The sequence below is a fragment of the Gracilinanus agilis genome, chromosome X, assembly GCF_016433145.1.
Source record: "Gracilinanus agilis isolate LMUSP501 chromosome X, AgileGrace, whole genome shotgun sequence".
Taxonomy (NCBI): domain Eukaryota; kingdom Metazoa; phylum Chordata; class Mammalia; order Didelphimorphia; family Didelphidae; genus Gracilinanus; species Gracilinanus agilis.
In genome coordinates this window covers 2,044,563-2,058,583 of record NC_058136.1, presented here as the reverse complement: position 1 = coordinate 2,058,583, position 14,021 = coordinate 2,044,563, and the positions used below count along the sequence as shown (strand labels likewise).

The window sequence follows — 14,021 nt, the reverse complement described above, 5'->3', positions numbered from 1 at the left end:
TTATTTCACACTATTCTCCCCCCCCCCAAAACTCTATATCTTCAGTCAAACTAGAGCTTTCACTATTATCCCCTAAACTTTTCCCTATAATATTTCCATAACTTTACTCATGTCTGTCCACCTCCATTCTTCCTTTCGAAAATTCTACTATCCTTCAAAGCATAGTTCAAGTGCTACCTTCCCTAAAGTTCTTCACAGTCTTAGGACACATCGATCTGAGAGGTTAAAATGTTGACGGTGGTCCACCTGGCATATTCCCACTGACCTTTCTCCATATAGCCATCACATCTAGAGAAGATCATCTGAACCTCCCCCTCAAATCCTTTCTCCTTCAGAGCAAGGAGGGAATTACTTGAACAGAAAATTATATGGAAAATGTTGAGCTCCATTTCAAGAACTCCATTTCTTCATTTCTTCACTCAATTACAACCTCTTTCCTCCTTCTATAATCAATGCATTTCTTAAGTGTTAAGGAAAAACAGAGGACAGTATATGTGATAAAAAGAGCAATGAATTTGGAACCAAAGAAACATGGATTAAAATCTCTGCCCTTCTTACTTGCTCTGTGACCTTGGGCAAGTCAGTTTTCCTATAACTTATTCTCCTCAGTCAAAAGGAGTTGGCCCACATGATCACTAAGGCCCCTGACAGCTCAAGATATTCTATGACTCTTGGTTTTTTTCAAACCTTTTCTTCTATCTTAGAATCAATACTATGTATTGGTTCTAAGACAGAAGAGTGATAAGGGCTAGGCAACTGAGGTTGTGACTTGCCCAGGGTCACACAGCCAAGAAGTATCTGAGGCTAAATTTGAACTCAAGACCTCTTGTCTCTAGGCCTGGCTATCAATCCATCTAGCTGCTCCCAATTCTATGACTCTTGAGTGATAGGTTCTCCTCCCTGTGATTTCAATATCTCAGGCCACATCTTCTCTGAATCCTCCTCTGCAGCTGCCTACTCAGACTTATTGCTGTGTCAGGAATCTCAATTGTTTTAATTACCTTTGTCAGAATCTTCATCTCCTCCTTAAACTCCCAGATGTAAATTTTTAACTCTACTAACTAACCTATAAAATAGCAAGTTGCTTTCTGAACCTCTAAAAGCATCCCTCTCTGTCATTTTGGCTCAAGCCAGTGAGAGTAGGGAAAAAAACCTAAAAATATCCTTCATTTTTCTCTACCTATTTACTCCTAGATCTCTTAGGTCATAGGTTTAGAGATGGAAGGAATCTTAGATACTCTGTAAGGTAATTCCCTCACTTTACAGATGAGGAAACTGAGGTGCAGAGAGGGTAAATGACTCATTTAAGGTCACATAGGCCAGTGCTCTCTCTCTCTTATACAATATTAAAGTTAATTTAGGAAATGTGTTTTAAAAGATTGTTATATATGAAAGTAATGTAACATTATTGTTAAATAAGAAATCATGACTATGAGGAGTTTGAGGAAGCATGGGACAAAGTAAAGGAAGAATAACTGAAAATGAATTATATATAATAACAGAGTTAAATGATCACTAAAAGGAAATCAAATTCTTAATGAAAATCATAAATTATCCACAATTACAGATAATAAAAACATATTACATATCAATATGTATTACATTTATATATGTATACATATATGTATGTGTGCATCACAAAAAAACTGTCGGATGCACTTACTACACTAGATGTTTTTGCTTGTTTTTCTTTGTCACAGAAGAGTTGAATTTGGGGAGATATGGAAGATATTTCAATCAATCAATAAGTATTTTTTAGGTACCTACTATGTATCAGGCACAATGTGAGGCACTGAGAATACAATTATAAAGAACAAAATTATCCATAGTTAAAATGAGTTTACATTCTAATGGGGAAAGCATGAACATAAAGGTAATAAATACCTAGATGTATGAGATGTACTATTAAATTCAAGTTTTAATAGCTATTAAAGCTTAAAAATTGCTCTAATTTTTATAAACTTTTATATAAATATTATATTATATATAAATTTATATATAAGCATTATATATAAATTTATATTATGTATAAATAACTTTATAAACTTTTATATAAATGCAGATGGTAACATATGATTTATCATCTGTTTATTGGGGTATATAATTTGGGGTTTTGGTTTTATAAGATTATTCTCTTAAAAAATAAATAATACAGAAATATGTTTTATATGATAATACATGTAAAACTGGAATAAAGAGTATGTGTTGGAGTAAGACTGGACAAGTTGAAGGGCTTTAGGTTTTGAAAGGTTTTGAATGCCAAACAGAGAGTTTCTGGAGGCAACAGTCACTGGAGTTTATTGAATCTGGGAGGGAGGCCTGACATAATCAGACCTGTGCTTTAGGAAAATCACTAGATTGTAGTGGGGAGAAGAGACTTGAGGCAGGCAGACTCACTTGCAGAATACTGCAATAATCCAGGTGTGACTTGAGGGCCTTCATCAGTGGTGGAGTCAGAGGAGAAAAGGGGGATATTCAAGAAATGTTGCAGAGGTGAAACTCAGAGGCCTTGGCAAAAGCCTGGAGATGGAGGGTGACAGATAATGAGGAACCCAGGATGACTCCTACAGGATGGCTTTGCCCTTTAATAGGAAAGGTTTGGTGGGAAAATAAGTTTCATTTTAAACACTGTGAGTTCAAGATGTCTGAAAGGTAGTTGGAATGAGAGATTAGAGGTCAGCAGAGAGATTGAGGCAAGAAAAGTAGACATTAAAATCATCAGCATGGAAATCATACTAAAACCCATGAGAGCTGATGAGATCACCAAGTGACATAGTGTAGGCGGGAAAGAGAAGGCCCTGGAAAGAGTTCTTTGAGACACTTATGGCTGGAGGGTACAATCTGAAGGAACCAGAAAAGGAGACAGAGGATTGGTCAGATAGGTAGGAGAGCCAGGAAAGAGCTATGTCCTGAAAACCTAGAGAGAAGAAAGTATCCAAGAGGAGGGCCATCAAAAGTGTCAAAGGCTGCTCAGAAGTCAAGGAGAAGAGTGAGAAAAGGCTATTGGATTTGGCAACTAAGAAATCATTAGTAACTTTGAAGAGAGCAATTTTGGTGGAATAAGATGGGAAGCCAAACTGTACCAGGTTAAGAGAGTGAGGAGGAAAAGGTGGAAAGATCTATTATAGATGGTCTTTTTGAAGAGTTTAGCTACAAAGGTTAGAAGAGATATAGGATGATAGTAGAGATGGAAGGATCAAGCGTGGGTTTTTTCAGGACGAGGGAGACATGGACTTATTTGTAGGCAGTAGAGAATGAACCAGTAGACAAGGAGAGATTAAAAATAAGTGAAAGAGCAGGGATGACAGAAAGAGCAATCTGTTAGACGAGACAAGATAGAATGAGATCACTCGAACAAATAGAGGGGTTAGCCTTGGTAAAGAGTAAGGCCACTTCATCATGTGAGGTAGGTGTGAAGGAAGAGAGAGTGGCAGAAGGTACCTGAGTGATCGGAGATGAGGAAGAAAAAGAGAGAGCTCACAGTAAATGGCTTCAGTTTTTTCTGTAAAATATGAGACAAGGTTCTTAGTTGAGAGGGGAAAGGGAGAGTAATGAGAAGTCTGAGTACTGAAAAGGTTTGAAAGAGTTTTGGTAGAGAGTGGGACAGTGAGTTGATGAGGGAGGTATATAGTAGTATTGCCTAGCAGCAGTGAGGACCAAATTAAGGCTATGTAAAATAAATTTGTTGTGGACCCAGTCAAAGCATTTGTGTGATTTTCTCCACCTTTATTGAACAACACATGTAGGCTTAAAGGCAGCAAATGGTGGGAACAGTCAAAGACTGAGGTTTGTAAGGGCTAAGATTTCAAGAGAGAAGGACATTATAGAGCCAAATTGGTTCACCAAACAAGTCAAATGGAGAAAAGAGATAGTGGCTAATGCAAGGGAGATAGCCTGGGAGACAATAGAGGGATCAAGTGACTGCCAGGAGATCATACTATGAATGACTTAAGAAAATGTTAATTATAGAGATTTGACTTAATTAATGATTAGTAATGCAGATTTTTTTTTGTTCAGTCATTTCAGTTATGTCCAATTCCCTGTGACCCCAGTGGGGGAGTTCTTGGCAAAAACATTGAAGTGATTTGCTATTTCCTTCTCCAGCTCATTTTAAAGGTGAGGAAATTGAGACAAAAAGGGTTAAGGGATATGCCTAGGGTCACACGGCTGGTGTCTGAGACAGCAACCTATCTAGATTAAATTTTAAAGTGTGTCATGTGTGGTTTTTTTCACAGAAAGCTGATCATTAAACATTTATCAGTACATATATACCAGGCCGCAGCCACTTCACATGCTATAGCCTCTTGGGGCCATGTGAGAAAGTGGACATCAAAGTGTGATAATTAGATTAAGTCTACACTGCCCATCTTTAGATTTAATCACCAAAGGTAAGAGCACCTTCCACTTCTGGGAGGTCCCAACCCACGTGTGCTAGAGTGAGTAACAAATCAGAATCAACCGACCTCCCCCTAGGCTTTCTATGAGAAAGCATCTATTGTGATTGGACACCCAGGCTAGGGGAAGGCACTGGAAGTGACGAATATGTGACCACTTTAAAAAGAGGGAGTTGTGTGAGTGAGATGGCTTCTGGTTTGGTGAAGGGGACCTGAGGGAGCTTTGCTGGTTCGTGACCGAGACTGTTCCATGTGGTGAGTTTAAAGACTGAATCTTCCTGAATTTCTATTAAGAAACTTCTTTTTATAGACTCTGTGAATTTAGTTTGCTCCATTCACCTCCAGGCCTCGGGCCCTTTAACCCTCAGCCGAGGGTTAAGATATACCTGGACTAATTAGTGGAATAGATTCTTATTTCCCTACTTCCTCTCTCTTTTCTCATGTAAATAAATTTCCATAAAAGTCAATTTGATTTGAGATTACTCTTAATTGAGGCTTGATAATAGTTCAATCCTCTGGCGACCATCTTTAATATATTGAACCCATAAAATCCCTTTTTCACCCTTACAAAAGGTGGATAAGCAGTCTTGAAAAGGGCTCAGCAAGCCCTCGAACTAGGGGTGCTAGTCCTCCCTTAACACCTCATTACTCCCTAACTCAAGAAAATCGTCAGCTTCAGCCTCCTCAGGAGCATGAATTATAGGTGAGAACCACCATGCCCATCAGGATGTTGTGAAGGAAACTTTGGCAACTGATTAGAAATCTGGGATATGGGAGGAGTCTAGGACATTTCTAGAAATTATAGTAATATAAAAAACAAATTCATTAATAAAATTTATCTTTAAAAAATAAACAAGCAATGCTACAATTAAAGAGAGCTACTATTTCCCTAAATCCTAATGCTAGGGAGAAGCCTGGAAAGGGATCTTTGAAAATCCCCCAAGGGTTGAACAGGTTTTTTTATTATTTTGACAATAGTCAATGCTTTGCTATATACACCTGGCAAATTCCTCTATGGCATGGCCAGGAGATAAGGACTGCTGCTAGTCACCCTTTCTTACTCCCTTCTAATTGCCCCATCCCTGGGGCCTGCTGTCCTCACCATCTCCACTTCCTCTCCAAAAGGCAATCAAAAGTTTCTGGGGATTCCTCCTAGAAGATACAAATTATCAAAGCAATACTGAAGTTGAAGGAGTAACTAGGGCAGCAGCATGCCATTTCAACATGAAAATCTTCTCTGACCAAGAGGAAAATATTGCCACAAAACGAATACAGGAGTGAAGGAACCAACAAAGAGACAGAGGAAAAAAGAAAAACCCAAACTTCAAAATAAGAAAAACCCAAAAGATAGGCAGATATCATCTGGGGAACTGAGGTGAGAGGGGGAAGAGCTAGCAGGGGGAATAGCAGCAAGTAAAAAGCAAGCCAAGGCGAAAGGAGCAGAGCCAGAAGAACTCTATACACAGAGACTGACATTCTGTGGTAAAATCGAATGTAATGGACCTCTGAACCAGCAGCAATACAATGACCCAGGACAATTCTGAGGGATTTATGGTAAAGATGCTACCCACATTCAGAGGAAGGACTGCAGGAGAGGAAACATATAAGAAAAACAACTGCTTGAACGCATGGGTTGGGGTGGACATGATTGGGGGTGTGGACTCGAAACTATCACACCAATGCAACTACCAACAATTTGGAAATTGGTCTCGATCAAGGACACATGACAAAACTAGTGGAAATGCGCATGGGTAGGGGGGGTGCGGGGGGGGGGTTGAAGGGGAAAGGAGGAGCATGAATCATGTAACCATGTTAAAAATGAATATTAATAAATGTAAAAAAAAAAAAAAAGCAAGCCAAGAGCAAGCCACACAACCCCACCACCCCACACATCTGCTCTCACTGGTTCCAAACTTAAGCTCAAACTAAGTCAGACCCTGAGATCCTGCCAGGCAATTAGTGGTATAAGCCAACTAACAACCCTTGAAATTGCAAACCTGTGGAGAAGTCCAGAGGAGTCCCAGCTGTGTTATTTAAAATTACTGGGGTTCCATTAGAGGTATTAAGCCTCAAGATATGTAGTATTTAACAAACTTCCTGTGGACATGTGGGGGACTTTGAAACTACATTTTCCGTGATCCAATGGGTTTCTGGTTTTAGACGTGGTGATGTCTCCAACGTGTAGTGCAGCTTAAATTCGGAGGTCGGCCTTGAGACAGCTCTCTTTGATACCTGAGTGTACTCCCTGGGGACGAAGAGGAGTAGGGAAGGTATGGAATAAAATGGCTGAGGCGGCAATTTGATATAGCCAGGTGTGTGGTACGATTTTATTCTATCAACATGGGCCTAAATAAAATATTAGTTTTCCTCACAATATCAGCCTTCATCATTTTTAAAAATAACACAGCTCAAGGCAATCTGGGCTAAAGAGGCCATCCTCATGGGCCCAGAGAGAAACCAGGAATCTCAGCCTGGTCTTGGGGTGAGGACACAGTTCAAGAAACAATAAAGCAGAAGCAAAGGAATGAAAAAACAGAGGAATACATCAAATATATTATTGAAAAAACAACGTACCTAGAAAGCAGGTCTAGGAGAAACAATCTGAGAATTATTGAATTACCTGAAAGCCATGATGAAGAAAAAACCTCGGATATCATATTACAAGAAATTATCAAAGAAAACTTCCCAGAGATCCTTGAACAAGAAAATAAAATTGAAATTGAAAGAATTCACAGATTGCCTCCAGAAAGAAATCCTCAATTGACACCTTCGAGGAATGTAATAGCCAAATTCAAGAGCCACCAAGCCAAGAAAAAATATACTTCAAGCAGCCAAAAAGAAACCATTCAAATACCATTGAGTTCCAATCAGGATCACTAAGGACCTAGAGGCTTTTACATTAAAGGATCGAAAGACATGGAATATGATATTCAGAAAAGTGAAAGATTTGGATTTGCAACACAGAATCACCTATCCAGCAAAACTGAGTATACTCTTTCAGGGGAAAAAATGGTCATTCAATAAGATAGAAGATTTCCAAGCATTCCTGAGGAATAAGCCAGACCTAAACAAAAAATGTGAAGGCCAAATATGAGACACAAGAGAAGTTCAGAAAGGTAAATAAGAAAGAGAAAATTTAAGAGAATCATTAAGGTAAAAATGTTTATGTATCTATATGGAAAGAAGATTTCTATAATTCTCAAAAATTACTCTCAGTGGTAGAGAAGATAGAAATAACTTACTCAGAAAGAGGGTGGAAAAGTAAGCTGATTATGATAATATGATGTATATGATGATACATGATGACATCATGTATATGTAAATGTGATGATATGGAACAATATGTATGCATGATATATGTATGCATATGAATGACATGTAAAAATCAATCAAGGGCTGAAAAAGAGGGTTGCACTGAGAGAAAAGGGAAGGGAGACATAGAATAAATTATATAACATAAAGAGGTGAAAAAATCAATACAGAGAGGGGAGGATAAGGGTGGTGATGGGCAATGCTTAAACTTTACTCTCCTATAACTGGCTCACAGAGGGAAAAACAAATATACTCAGTGGGGCATAGAATTCTATCTTCCCTACAGAGAAGCAGAAGGAGAACAAGACAAAGGAAATGGGGATTAGGGTAATGGAAGGGAGGAGGAACTTGGGTGGGGGGTGACAAAAAGCAAAATATTGGTGAGAAAGAATAGAGTGAAAGGGAATAGAGCAAGATCTAAAGGGGATAATAAGATGGAAGACAATACACAATTATTAATTATGATGCTTAAAGTGAATGGGATGAACTCACCCATTAAACAGAAGTGGATAGCAGAGTAGATTAAAAAGCAGAATCCTACTATATGTTGTTTACAAGAAACATATTTGAGGCAGGGTGACAAACACACAGATTCAAGGTAAAAGGCTGGAACAGAATATATTATGCATGATCTAAAGTAAAAAAAGCAGGAGTAGCAATCATGATACCAGACAAAGCCAAAGTAGAAATTGATCTGATTAAAAGAGATAAGGAAGGAAATTACATTTTGTTAAAAGGTACTATAAACAATGAAGTAATATCATTACTAAACATCTATGCACCAAATGGGATAGCATCTAGATTTCTAAAGGAAAAATTGAAGAAGCTCAAGAAGGAAATAGATAGTAAGATCATACTAGTGGGGGCTCTTAACCTTCCCCTCTCAGAACTAGATAAATCAAACCAAAAAATAAATAAGAAAGACATAAGGGAAGTAAGTAAATTATTAGAAAAATTAGAGTTAATAGATATCTGGAGAAAACTGAACAGGGTTAAAAAGTAATATACCGGGGCAGCTGGGTAGCTCAGTGGATTAAGAGTCAGGCCTAGAGACGGGAGTTCCTAGGTTCAAATCCGGCCTCAGACACTTCCCAGCTGTGTGACCCTGGGCAAGTCACTTGACCCCCATTGCCCACCCTTACCACTCTTTCACCTAGGAGCCAATACACAGAAGTTAAGGGTTTAAAAAACAAACAAAAAAAAAACAAAAAAAAAAGTAATATACCTTCTTCTCAGCAGTACATGGTGTATATACAAAGATCAACCAAGTCCTAGGGCATAGAAATATTGCAAACAAATGCAGAAAATCAGAAATAATAAATGACACTTTTACAGATCATAATGCTATAAAAATTATAATTAACAAGGGTCCATGGAAAGGCAAATTTAAAGTTAATTGGAAATCAAATAATCTAATTCTTCAAAACAGGTGGGTCAAAGAAGAAGCCATAGAAACAATTACAGATTTCATTAAAGAGAGTGACAATGAGGAGACATCATATCAAAACCTATGGGATACAGCCAAAGTAATACTCAGGGGGAAAATTATATCACTGAGTGCTTATACCAACAAAATAGAGAGGGTGGAGATCAATGAATTGGGCTTTCAACTTAAAAAATTAGAAAAAGACCAAATTAAAAATCCCCAGATAAAAACTAAATTGGAAATCCTAAAAATTAAAGGATAAATTAATCAAATTGAAAGTAAAAGAACTATTGAACTAATAAATAAGATTAGGAGCTGGTACTTTGAAAAAACAAATAAAATAAAGTGCTAGTCAATCTAATAAAAAAAGAAAGAATAAAATCAAATTAACAATATCAAAGATGAAAGGGGCAATCACTTCTAATGAAGAGGAAATTAAGGCAATTATTAAGAACTACTTTGCTCAATTATATGGCAAATCTAGGTAAATATGACAATCTAGCTGAAATGGCTGAATATTTACAAAAATATAAATTGCCCAGATTAACAAATGAGGAAATAGAATTCTTAAACAATCCCATCTCAGAAAAAGAAACTGAAGAAGTCATCAAGGAAATTTCTAAGAAAAAATTCTCTGGGCCAGATGGATTCAAAAGTGAATTCTATCAAACATTTAAAGAACAACTAATCCCAATACTATACAAATTATTTGACAAAATAAGCAAAGGAGTTTTACCAAATTCCTTTCATGATACAAATATGGTACTGATACCAAAGCCAGGCAGACCAAAAACTAAGAAAGTGTAAGAAGAGGTGTGATTAGGAGGATGGGGGTGTAGTTGGTAACCCCCACTTCTCCCTCACAGCCACCCCTCCTTACTAGGGAGAGAAAATGGGGTTTCTTGGGGAAATGGGGATCCCCAGACATTCCTGCCAGGCTAGAGAAGTTAAAGGAATGTCTTCTCCTCCAGGGGAAACAAGTGTGACCCCAAAAAGATGTTCGTGCTGGGAAATACAAACAAAACTTCCCCCAGAAATCCCCAGCTGGAATCAGTTTTAAAGATGGAGGTCTGCTAACCTTCCTCCCTCAACCCACAAGTTCTGTCTCCCACCAATATAGTTCACTCCAATTTGACTAAATCAAATGGACAGGGTTTATTTCAGAAACAAAATAATCAAGGGAATATAAGAATGAAGGTTTCTGGGAAAGGGGGTGCAGGTAAACCCTAAATCCCCTTTTAGTCCTTGACTGGGCAGGGTACCCACAGAGATTTTTCTGCATTCCCCAAAATCCCAGCTTCTCTGACCCAATCCCCAAATAGTACTCCTATAGCTAGAAGTGTTACTAAACTAAAGGGAATATAGAAGGACAAGGCCCAAGGCAATTTTTGTGGTTCCCAGGGGTCGGCTCCCCACAGAAGTCCAGATGCCCCTGGCCAAACTGAAGAAACTGTTGTTATATATTTCCAGTTGATCAGGAACCAAGAGAGAACAAATGATATGATCAATCTTCATTGAAGGTCTCAGGAAACTCTCCAAATTTCACTTGTGGATCCCACAGCCCCAAAAAACCATCTCCCTCCTGGCTATCAACCCCAAAGCTGAGTGTTCAGTTGGTTCTTCTCTCACAAGTCTTTGCATCCGCCCAACTATCACTCTCCTCTCTTTTCTTCTTCCATGTTCCATCTCTCACAGTTCCAAAATGCCTGGCTTCCCTAGCTTCTTACAAAAGAAAACTACAGACCAATCACCTTAATGTACATAGGTGCAAAAATCTTAAATAGAATACTAGCAAAAACACTCCAGCAAGTGATCATGAGGATTATTCACTATGATCAGGTGGGATTTATACCAGGAATACAAGGATGGTTTAATATTAGGAAAACCATACACATAATTGACCACATCAATAATCAAACCAACAGAAATCACATGATTATCTCAATAGATGCAGAAAAAGCCTTTGACAAAATACAACATTCCTACTGTAAAGGCAACCGACGATTTGTGTCAATCAGCCTGCTTTTCAACATTCTAAAAAGGCTGCTTTCCCCATACTGCCTTTACACTACTGAAAACAATAGAAAGTATAGGAATAGAAGGGTCATTCCTCAAAATAATAAACAGTATATATTTAAAACCATCAGCAAGTATCATCTGCAATGGGGACAAGTTAGAAGCCTTCCCAATAAGATCAGGAGTGAAGCAAAGATGCCCATTATTACCTCTTTTATTCAATATTGTACTAGAAAAGCTAGCAGTAGCAATTAGAGAAGAAAAAGAAATTGAAGGGACTAAAGTAGGAGTAGGCAGTGAGGAGACTAAACTACTTCTTTGCAGATGATATGATGGTATACTTAAAGAACCACAGAAAATCAACTAAAAAACTAGTGGAAATAATTAACAACTTTTAGTAAAGCTGTAGGGTACAAAATAAACCCACATAAATCATCAGCATTTCTATATATTTCTAAAAAAATTCAGCAGCAGGAGTTAGAAACAGAAACTCCATTTAAAATCACTCTAGACCAGTGGTGGGCAAACTACAGCCCTCAGGCCAGATGTGGGTCCCCTGAAATGTTCTATCCAGCTGTGAGACATTATTTCTAATCTGACAAATACAATGAGTAGGATACAATACAATGAAACTTGGAAAGAGTTGCCTTAGAAACAGACTGACAGAGGAGCATTTCTTTCCTTTGGCCCCCTCTTTAAAAAGTTTGCCCAGGTTCCGGGTTAAGATGGCGGCAGAGTAAGAAGTAGCTCTTAACCTCTCCTGACCAAAACACACAAAACTCCTCAAGGGGACATAAAAACAAGTCCAGACAAATGGAAGAACCCCACAACAGGGCACAGCGTGGAAGGTACGTGGAATCGAGGCATTTCCATGCTATAAAGGGGTGAAACAGCTCTCACTAAATTGCGGGCTAAGCAACCACCCCACCCCCACCCCCTCCCCACATACACCACCTATAGCGCTGAAGCCAGTTAAAAAGAAATAGAGCAAATTTGGGGCACCCATCGAGTCACTGGCAGCTCCAGGGCCTGTTCCTGAGAGCAGCAAGATTTGGGACTCCAAAAAGCCAAAGAACGCACCCAAAATCTGAGCGCGGGCTTAGGGCGCAGAGCACGGGAGCAGAGGTCAGGCGGGCTCAGAGCTCAGGGGGGCTCAGAGCTCAGGCTCCGCGGAGGCGTGGGTGGAGGCAGACACAGCCACGAGCTAAATCTCTGAAACCCTGAGTGGGGAACCAGCATACGCGGGTATACGACTGTGGAAGCAGAGCCCTGAGACTTGTAAAAAAACCTCCGGCAGAGGATCAAGCAAGGGGGTCCAATGGGGGCTTGACCGCGGACAGACCCTGAGCGCGAGGATAAACCTGAGAAGCTGCTGGGCTAACGATGGCTACCCAGTCTCAGGAAGTTCAGAAGAGAAAGATTAACAACAAGAAAAAGAAGTCTTTAACACTCGACAGCTTTTACACAGAGAAAATCCAGACAACCAAGCAAACAGAGGAAGAGAACAAACAAGCATCCGGATCCTCCTCAAATAAGGAAAACTCCTCACAAGCTATGGAAGAGTTCAAAACTGAGATTTTGAGGAAAATGGAAGAGATCTGGCAAGAAAATAATAGTTTAAAAGGTAGAATCTTGCAATTGGAAAGTGAGGCTCAGAAACCAAATGAACTGATAAGCAAATTGAACACCAGAAATGTCCAGATTGAAAAGGAATACCAGAAGATTATAGCCGAAAACCGAAAGATTATAGCTGAAAACCAATCCCTAAAGGCCAGAATTGAGCAATTAGAAGCTAATGATCTCTCAAGACAACAAGAACAAATAAAACAAAGTCAAAAGACTGAAAAAATAGAAGGAAACATGAAATATCTCAATGAGAGAGTGACAGACCAAGAAAACCGGTCTAGAAGAGACAATTTGAGAATAATTGGTCTTCCAGAAAAACCAGAAATTAATAGAAACCTGGACTCCATACTAACAGAAATAATTCAGCAAAATTGCCCTGAAGTCCTACAACAAGAGGGTAATATAGATATTGAAAGGATTCATAGAACACCTGCGACATTCGATCAAGAAAAGAAAATACCCAGAAATATAATTGCCAAATTCAAGAGTTTCCAAGCAAAGGAAAAAATCTTACAAGAAGCCAGAAAGAAACAATTCAAATATCAAGGAGCACCAATCAGGATCACACAGGATCTGGCAGCCTCCACGCTAAAAGATCGCAAGGCTTGGAATACGATATTCAGAAAGGCAAGAGAGCTGGGCCTGCAACCACGGATCAACTACCCATCAAAATTGACTGTATATTTCCAGGGGAAAGTATGGGCATTCAACAAAATTGAAGAATTCCTAGTATTTGCACAGAAAAGACCAGGGCTAAATGGAACGTTTGATATCCAACCACAAAAATAGGGAGAAACATGAAAAGGTAAATAAGAAACAGAGAGGAAAGAAAGAAAACTTATAATTTTTAAATTTGCCTTTCTAAGGGCCTCAGTAACATCTAATTATATGTATTCCTATGTAGAGAAATGTTATGTATAATTCTCTGTAGTGAATTCTATTCACTATTATAGTATCCACTATTATAGTAATCAGAAGAATAATTCACAGGGTGAGGGTGGAACACTAAATAATCTAAGATGACATGGGGGATGGGAAAGAGGGGGTGAATAGCAGGGGACACCAAGAGAAACTTGAGTGAATAAGAAAAATAGGATATTCTATTCACACAAAGAGGGTATGGGAAGGAGAGGAGACAAATACTATTATAAGGAGGAGAGGAAGAGAGTATTAAGAGGTAATAATCAAACCTTACTCTCAGTGTAATCAACCTGGAGAGGGAAGAGTAGCTATACTATCCATTGGGA

At 38.7% G+C, this 14,021-nt stretch overlaps 1 protein-coding gene across 1 annotated transcript in view; it reads right to left on the bottom strand.

Moving 5' to 3' along the window:
* Nucleotides 1-200: 200 nt before the first annotated feature.
* The window catches only part of LOC123253459 (endoplasmic reticulum-Golgi intermediate compartment protein 1-like), a 62,307-nt gene continuing 48,486 nt past the window's right edge, over nt 201-14,021 (bottom strand). Inside the window, exon 7 of the mRNA XM_044682649.1 lies at nt 201-329. Within this exon, the coding sequence (XP_044538584.1) occupies nt 201-329 (129 nt within the window). The remainder of the gene's footprint in view (nt 330-14,021) is intronic.